Source organism: Tupaia chinensis, unplaced genomic scaffold (genome assembly GCF_000334495.1).
Source record: "Tupaia chinensis unplaced genomic scaffold, TupChi_1.0 Scaffold000359_1, whole genome shotgun sequence".
NCBI classification, from domain to species: Eukaryota; Metazoa; Chordata; class Mammalia; order Scandentia; family Tupaiidae; genus Tupaia; species Tupaia belangeri.
In genome coordinates, this window is record NW_006159855.1 from 1,192,345 (window position 1) to 1,201,738 (window position 9,394).

The 9,394-nt window shown below is 40.6% G+C and overlaps 1 protein-coding gene across 1 annotated transcript in view; it reads left to right on the forward strand.

Moving 5' to 3' along the window:
• Positions 1-3,135: 3,135 nt before the first annotated feature.
• Positions 3,136-9,394, forward strand: part of WDR93 (WD repeat domain 93) — a 25,440-nt gene continuing 19,181 nt past the window's right edge. Inside the window, exons 1-5 of the mRNA XM_006152797.1 lie at positions 3,136-3,438; positions 3,831-4,023; positions 5,557-5,621; positions 7,011-7,089; positions 9,217-9,332. Of these exons, the coding sequence (XP_006152859.1) occupies positions 3,136-3,438; positions 3,831-4,023; positions 5,557-5,621; positions 7,011-7,089; positions 9,217-9,332 (756 nt within the window). The remainder of the gene's footprint in view (positions 3,439-3,830; positions 4,024-5,556; positions 5,622-7,010; positions 7,090-9,216; positions 9,333-9,394) is intronic.

Sequence of the window (9,394 nt, forward strand, 5' to 3'; positions counted from 1 at the left end):
TGCTTTCTCAATTTCTCTCTCTCTCTCTCTGTCCCTCTCTGGTCAAACTGAAATAAATAAATAAATAAATAAATAAATAAATAAATAAATAAATAAAGTTAAATAAAATATTTTTTTTAAAAAAGAAGGAAAACAATTGGAGATTTGAGGAAGACTCTTCAGGTGAGATGGCACTGCGATATAGGCAGAGCTTTGATAGCCAGAATGGAGCAGACCCTCAGATTCCTATCATTTTGGAGTTTGAAGTAAAACTTGTTTTTGTATCAGAAGAACATTATACTTAGAAAAATGCTTGGACAAGGGGCCAGCAGGTAGTGTGGTTAGGAGTGCTAGATTCCCATATGGCCCTCCATCGTTTAAGTCCTGGACCTGAGGGCTGGCTTTCTTGATTCCCTGCCTCCCCCTCACTCTCACTCTGTCCCTCTCTGGTCAACTCTAAATAAATAAATAAATAGAGTTAAATAAAAATAATTCTTTAAAAAAAAAAAAGAAAAAGAAAGTAAACTACCAGGACTCAAACCACGGTCAGCTACATGGGAGTCCAGCGCCTCAACCACTATTCCACATGCTGGTCCAAAAATAGGACACTTCTAAACATAGATTTATTTATATAATCTGTTTTCTTTTTTTTTTTAAGAATTATTTTAACTTTATTTTCTTTAATTTGATCAGAGAGTTACAGAGTAAGAGAATGAGAGAGTAAAAGTGAGAGAGAGAAAGTGAGAAAGCAAGCCACCCTGAAATCCCTTCTCCTCCATTCTCCTCTCAGGATTTTGGGCACACACATACACATAGCCAGCATGATTTCCAAACTATGGGATCTAGGATTCAAACTATGCAGTGGGCCATGTGGGATCCAGCATCTTAACCTCCATGCTTCCTGCTAGCCTAATGGTTTGTAACATTTATAATGCTGAGAAGTACTCCATAATGTGGATATATCATAGTTTATTATGCATTCACTCACTGAAGTACATTTGTGTGGTCTACAGGTTGGGGTAGTTATAAATAAAGCTGCTAGGGCCACTCAGTGAATTAATGGTTCAGGCAGCTGGATCCCACATGGCTGTGTTGTTTGAGTCCTGGATCTGGCAGCTTGAAAAATAAACCAGGCATGTGTGTGCCCAAAATCCTGAAATGAGGGCGATATGGAGAAAGGATTGCAGCATGGCCACCTCCCGGGTGTGTGGGGGGGTGCTTTCTCACTTTCTCTGTTTCTTTCTGGTAAGCCCTATAGCAAATTAAATCAATCAATAAAGCTGCTCTAATCAGGGAAAAAAATGTTGAACAGACCTGAGAATACATGTAAATAAGGCAAGTACATTATGGAACTTTATCACAATACCTAGAGTAAAATATATATAAAGGCATTGCCAATTGTATGCATACATCTAAAAAATATTAGAGTGAAAAATCGAAGGAGCACAACATAATGTAATGCTCTTGAAGACTGACTATGGTAATATCCTTTATGCGATTATCAAGCACAGCATACACTCTTTGAAAAACTATTGTACCCCATAAAGATGTACAGTTAAACATAAATAAGAAATTTGAAGTAAACTAAGCAACTATAAAGTTAAACATAAATAAGAAATTTGAAGTAAACCAAGCAACTATAAATACTTAATTTTATTTATTATTGTTATTGTTTGCTATAGTGTGCATGCATTTGCCAGAGAAAGGCACACACACACACACACACACACACATAGAAAGAGAGAGAGACAGAGAGAGAGAGAGAAAAAGAAAGCAGGCCACCAGGTCCAGGACTTGAACTATGGTCAGCCATGTAGGAGTTCAATACCCTAAGCACCACACCACCTGCCGGCCTGCTATAAACATTTAAGTACAGATTTTCTATGGTACATGAATTTTTATTTGTCTTGTGTAAATACCTAGTTGATTACTAAATCATATGGTACATTTAACTTATCTGTGTTTTAATTTTTTTAAAGGAATTATTTTATTTAACTTTGTTTATTTATTTAAATGTAACTAGAGAGGGACAGAATGAGTGGGGGAGGGGAAGTGAGAAAGCAAACCACCAAGCCCGGGACTCGAACTGCAGCTGACCATGTGGGAGTCCAGTGCCCTTAACCACCATATCACCTGCTGGCCCCTTAATTTTTTTTTTTATTATAAGGCACATGCACTCACCAGAGGCAGGCAGAGAAGGAAAGTGAGAAAGCACCCCCCCAGGAGTTGTGGCCATGCCACAGTTCCTTCTCTTTCATTCTCCTCTCAAGATTTTGGGCATGCACGCACATCTACCCAGCATGTTTTTTAAGCTGCTAGTCTGGGACTCAAACTGTGTATTTGGCCATGTGTGATTCACCCACCTTAACCTTCGTGCCAACTGATAGCCCAGCACACATGATGTTGAGTTAGCCTGGGAGGTACCTGTCTCTTCTGATACTCCTACTAATACGAAGAGCAGGGCTAGCCCTGTGACCTAGTGGTTAAGGGAACCTGATCCCTCATGGCTGACTATAAAATCCCAGCCCTGGCAACGTGAGAAACCCACTGGATATGTGTGCTCATGTGACCAAAACCCTAAAAGGACGGAGAAACGGAGAACTGATTGCTGCGTGACCACACCTTACTAGGGGCTGCTTTCTCTATCTTTGGTGAGCATATGTGTCCTCTGGCAATATTTTTAAATGAAGACTATGAAGAGTCTAATCTAGGAATGTGGTGATAATCCTGTGATAAATAAGGAAAGTTCAGGGCTCTGTAATAAAGAGCCCACAGGCTTTTGTGTCCGAGAAGGACAGCATGACATCTTTCTTATTGCATCTTTTTTTTTCTTTTTTTTTCATTTCCTTTGCTCCCTTTGTTTTATCCGATTTCTACAGTTTCATAAAAGCTCCCAGTAACTGGGGCCATCAGGTGGCATGGTGATTAAGGCCCTGGGCTCCCAACATGGCTGACCATGGTTCAAATCCCAGGCCCAGAGGCTTAAAAATCATGCTGGGTGCATGTACACCCCAAATCCTGAGAGAATGGAGGAGAAGGGATTATGGCGTGACCAACCCCCCAGGGGTCTCACTTTCCCTCTCTCTGTCTCTCTCTCTCTCTCTGGCGAGCACATGCACCCTATGGCAAAAATCTAAAAAGTAAGCACTTTCTGTGATGTCATTCCCCAAAGGAAGTTGGATTCAGAAGACGAGAATGCCTATTTCTACCCGAAAGGGACCACTGGAGGTGCCATCCCCAACAGAGAAGGACTGGTCTAAGGAAGATGATGAGGATTATGTCCTCAAGGATCCAGATCAGGGGCTGGATTCCCTGCCTCAGCCTTATCGAATGATCAACAAGCTGGTAAACCTTCTGTTTGACCGGTCATGGGAAATTATTGAAGAGAGGGATGCAGTGAGGGAAGCTGAGAGCAGCCGAGTCCAGCCCACCGTCTACCCTCCATTTGCAGAAATCCAGGTAGGAGAAGCTGGTGGCCAACCAGAGATATTAAAAAATGACTTTAGTTGAGTATCAATAAATGAAAACCCTTGGCTCTGGGAAGGAATTCCTATTAGAAACTTTCGTTCATGGCCATCCTGCTGGGGGGTGATTTCTCATTTTCCCTCTCAATATATCTGTCTCTCTTCGACAAGCCCATAAGCCTTATGGCAAAAACCTAAAAAATAAAAATAAAAATAATATAATAGAAATTTATTGATACTCGGATGAGAGTTTTTAGATGAGTACTATGTTTGGGGATGATTTTGTTGCTAGGAAGGGGTCTTGACCCTTTTTGAAAAGTTAGCTTATATAACTTGAAGATGGTGACAGCTGAAAAGAATGACTTGTTTTTGTTTTTGTTTTCCCAGCTCAATAAAAAGCCAAATTGTATGGCTATTTCCCAAGACTTTGTGTTTATTGGAGAAGCTAAAGGATTCTCGATTTATAATCTGTACAATGCTAAACAAATATGTGTTTGGGAGAAACTGAAGGTTGATGTCACTTCCATCTGGGTCACAGATTTGGGGAGTGAAATACTTATTGCTCCTGTGGATGAACTGGGTATTTCTTCTTCCTCTTTCTTTCTACCCTAATTTAAAGGTACCATTAGACTGCTGTTCAGTTTTACCTCCTTGCCAGGTATGGGTGATGCCAGTCATGAAGAGCTGTCTTTGACCATGTAGTGGTAACTAAGACCTATGGGACAAGTATGGTGTGCCAGGCACTGTTCTAACATTTCACAGATGTTAGCCCATTTAATCTTCCCAAGAGCCCTAGGAGGGAAGCATAATTTACTATCTCCATTCTGAAGAGGCTACTGAGGCATAGAAGTTAAATAACCTACTTGAGGGGCCAGCACATAGTCTAGCAGTTAAAGAAACCAGATCCCACATGGCTGACTACATGGTATGAGTCCCAGAACCAGCAGCTTGAAAAACATACTGGGGAAGGTGGGGGGACACAGATGGCGTGGTGGTTAAAGGTGCTAAACTTCCACATGGCTGATCATGGTTCGAGTCCCGACCTGGTGGCTTGTTTTCCCACTTTCCCTCTCTCGCTCTGTCTGTCTCTGGTCAAATTCAATAATAATAAATTAAATTAAATTAAATCATTCTTAAAAAAAAAAAAAAAGACACTGGGTGTGTGTGCACCAAATCCCAATAGGATGGAGAAGTGAAAGAGAAGGGTCTGCAGCATGACATGTCCCATTGGGAATGCCTTCTCCCCCTCTTCTCTTTGTCTCCCTGTCTTTTTCTGGCAAGCACATGCACATGCACAGTCTGGCAAGTTAAATAAACAGATAAAGAAAGGATGTTTCATGTCTGTATAACCCTCAATGTGATAAATTTGAAGGTAGTCTGCCTTGGTGTCCCTAGCACATTGTTGGCATGGAGCAAGTAGACTGTGAATCTTTTTTTTTATCATAAGTTATTTTTTTGAAGAATTTTAAAAATTTAATTGTTTTCATCATCATTTTATTAGTATTATTATTATTTGACCAGAGGGAGAGAGACAAAGAGGAGAACTGAGGAAGCAGGCCAACACTCCGGAACTTGTACCCCAGCTGGCCATGTAGGAGTCCAGCACCCTAACTACCATGCTACCTGCCAGCCCTACGCCATGTATCTATATTGGGTCGAGTTAGACTTTAACTCACAGTGACCCTGATGCTTCTATAAAGTCTATATTATGGTGCAGTGGCAGGTTCTGAGTATCTGGGAAGACCTTAAAGACAGAGGTAAGATGTCATGGTGGGCGATGATCATACACTGGGTCCCTTACGTTAAATGGAAATTAGAATGTAAGAGCTCCTTATTAATTCAGCAAAATTAACTACGAGAGAAGCGTGTTGGGATCCTTTCTCTGAGCAGATTTATAAACTTGTAAGAGGAATCCAGTCCACTCAGAGGAAACAGCTACCAGCATGCAGGAAGGAAAATTACCTGAACATTTCCAGCAAGGGGTGGAGGAAGGTTAGGCCAGTGGAGGGGCCAGGGAGGCAGCTTGAGAATGCATGCGTTTATGATAAGTTTAGGAAGTCAGGTGGAAAATTCCAGTTCTTTGGCTCACTTCTGACTTATTTTTCTGCTTTAGGTATCATTAGACTGTTTTTTCTTTATAAGGATGGTCTCTTCCTAATCAAAGCCATCAATGAAGCGGTGAGTTCCTGTTTTTTGAACAAAAGCAGTAGCAAGTTAAGCTTACTTTTAATATGGAGGATAGCTGTCCTAGATTAGAAAGAAATAGTCTTCCCTGGCCAAACAGCCTCCTCTAAAACTTCAGTTAAGGGATTCCCCATTGACAGGGAGTATAGGCTGATGCCTTGGATTTATCTGTCCTGTTGTTAAGAAAGAAAACTGGGTCAGCCTGTGACATGGTGGTTAAGTCAGCTGGATCCTACATGGGAGACCATGTGGTTCAAGTCCCAGAACTAGCAGCTTGACGCCAGGTGCGTGTACCTGGGTGCCCAAAATCCTGAGAGAAGAATGGAAGCAAAGGGACTGCAGCATGGTTATTCCCCCTGGGGGTGCTTTCTCACTCTTTCTCTCTGTGTCTCTCTCTGGCAAGAGCATGCACCTTATAACAAACTAAAAAACAAACAAATGAACTTTCAATTAGCACAATTCAGTGGGGAAAATAAATTATTTTCTTTTTTTTGGGGGGGGGAGAGATTTTTGCTATAGGGTGTGTACACTTGCCAAAAAGACAGAGACAGAGAGACAGAAAACAAGAAATCCCCCCCTGGGGAGATGGACCCACCGCAATCCCTTCTCTTCCATTCTCCTCTCAGGATCTTGGGCATGCACACACATGCGCCTGGCGTGAGTTTAAGCCACCAGGTCTGGGACTCAAACCGTGGTCAACTACATGGGAGTCCAGCGACATAGCCATTAAGCCAACTGCTGGTCCTGAAATTGTTTTCATTAAATGATGCTAGAACACTGGAGAAAAATGGGAGAAAAATGAACATCAACTATACATGGTACATTGTACCATGTACAAAAATTAATTTGAGATAGTTTATAGACCTAAGTATAAAGGCTAAAACTATTATTCTTCTTGAACAAACACAGAAAAATATTTTTGTAGCCTTGATGCAGGCTCAGATTTTCTTTTTAAGAATTATTTTATTTAACTTTATTTATTTTTTTACTTATTTATTTTAACTTAGAGAGAAAGTGAGAAAGCAAGCCGCCAGGTCTAGAAAATATAAAAAACCCTCAAAACTCAAAAATAAGGAAACAATGTAATTTTTTAAATGGGCAAAGGATTTAAACCAGTTCACCAAAGAATATATATGGAAGGAAAATAAAAAGCTCAACTTCATTGGTCATTACTTAAATGCAATTTAGAAACCACTATGTGAAGGACTGGCAGGTGTTTAATGTCTTCTTGTCCAATTCCGGTACCAAAATGTGAAGTACGAAGTAGTTTGAGGCATCTTTTCTTATCTCAAGCTTTAAACAGATCTCTGTTCCTGAGGCCCTGAAATACATTTTTCTCTGTCCCAGGCTGGCTTACTCCATCAGCCTCTTTTTCCTTTTCAGGATGACACCAGCAAACAAACCACCTGTGTAAAGATGGAGTTCTCTCAAGGAGGAGACTTTGCAGCCTTCCTCCTCCAAGGCAAGATGAACCAAAGACTGTGAGGAGGGTTCAGATTTGGAATCAGCAGATGGCGTAATGGTTACATCACTGAACTCCCACATAGTCAACTGTGGTTCTAGTCCCAGACCCAGTGGCTTAAAACTCATGCCAGGTGCGAGTACATGCATGCCCAAAGTCCCAAGAGGAGACAGGAGGAGAAGGGATTGCATTGTGGCCTTCCCCCTGGGGAGGTGATTTCTTACTTTTCGTGTCTCTCTGTCTGGTGAGTACACGTGCCCTATAACAAAAATCTCTCAAAAAACAAGCAAAAAGGTTCAGATTTGCAGTCTTTTCCAGATGATTACTTTTCCTCCCAGACCTTTAATTTAGGAATGATTTGTTTTAGATTTATGGAAGACTTGCAAAGATAACACAGAGAGTTCTCCTATGCTGTTTACCTAGCTTCCCTATAGCAACATTTAACATGACCTTTATACATTTGTCAAAACTAAGCAAATAACACTGGTATAATACTATATATTTTCATTGCCAGAAGACATGTGTGCTTGCCAGAGACAGGGAGAAAGTGCCCCTCCAGGGCATGGTCACACTGCAATTGATTCTCTCTTACTTTTCGATCCTGTTGGCATTTGGAGCATGCATGTACATATACCCAACATGTTTTTCAAGCCACCAGATCTGGGACTAGAGTCATGGTCAGCCATGTGGGAAATGGCTCCCTTAACCACTAGGTTACAAGGGCCAGCTGGGTAGAGTACTATTAACTAAATAGTAACTACAGAATTACTTTCTGACTTTCTCTCTTTCTCTCTCCCTCTCTGGTCAAATTGAAATAAACAAATTAATAAATAAAATTAAATAAAATAATTAAAAAAATATTTTAACACCTGGTATTTGGGCCTCTATGTGTACTCTTGCTTAAGATCTCTCAAACATTAGGTGCTAGAGGAAGACAATGCATTTTATAATGCTTAATATAGCAAAGGGGACTTTTATAGCCCTGTATTTGTTTCCTAAGGCTGCATAACAGAGTTATGGGTGGTTTAATTCAATATTTATTCTCTCACAGTTCTGTAGGACAGAAGTCTGAAAGTTAAAGTGTCCAGATGATTACTTAATTAATTATTTTAGTTTTGCCAGAGGGTGCTTCGACCTGAGTCTTGAAAAACACTGGCCACAGGGTGGCAGGTGGTGTGGTGGTTAAGGACACTGAACTCCCACATGGCCAACTGTGGTTCAAGTCCCAGACCTGGCAGCTTGCTTTCTCACTTTCCCTCTATCTCTCTCTTTGTCCTTCTCTGGTAAAATAAAAAATAATAAAACAAAATAAAGTTCAATAAAATAATTATCTAAAAAAAAAAAAAAAAAAACCCAAAAAACAAAAAACACTGGCCACATGTGCCTGTGTGCCCAAAACTCTGAAGGGAGAATGGAGAAATAGGGATTGGAGCATGACCATCACCCCTAGGGGGTGTTTATTCTTTTTTTTTTTTTAATTTATTTATTTTTATTAAGAATTATCTCACCCTCTGTCTTTCTGTGTTCAAATTAAAATAAATAAATGAAAAAAAGAATTATCTATTTATTTTATTTAATTCCATTTGTTATAATTATTTTTTATTTTGACCAGAGAGAGTCAGAGGGAGAGAAAGGGAAAGTGAGTAAACAAGCCGCCAGGTCCAGGATTTGAACCAGGGTTGGCCATGTGGGAATCCAGTACCCCAACTACCACGCTACCTGCTGGCCCCATGGGGGTGTTTTTTCATTTTCCCTTCTTCTGTCTCTGTCTCTTCCTAGTGAGTGCATGTGCCCAATTAAAAAAAAATAGCAAATTTAAAAAACAAACAAACAAAACTGTTCTATCAGCACCATGAACATAAAAAGTTCATTTCCTTTAGAGGGCTATGGCTCAAGGGGCTAATTCTCCAAGCAAAGTTATTAGAGGAGTGAGACCCTGCAGTAGTCATTGCAGAATTACATCTTCAACTTGTTGAAGTTGCTGTTCCTTGGAGCCTCTGCATAGGTGGCTGGTCTCAGTGCCAGTGGTTCTGAGAAGCCAGTGGTTCTGAGAATACAGGCCATGTCTCAGAGGGCATTTGTCACCGGCTTGCAGTTGCTCAATGATGCTTTGGTTTCCCAATGCAGGCGCTGGAGACGTTTGGCTGGATGTGTATAAATTGCCCAAGGAGTCTTGGCTTAAGGAAACAGAGTACCCCCAGCTTACTTTAAATCCAAAGAAAAAAATCAGACAGCTGCAACTGGTAGGAAACATCTCTTTTTTTTTTTTTTTTTTTCAGTTGTTGTATTTCTCCCGCCCACTGAC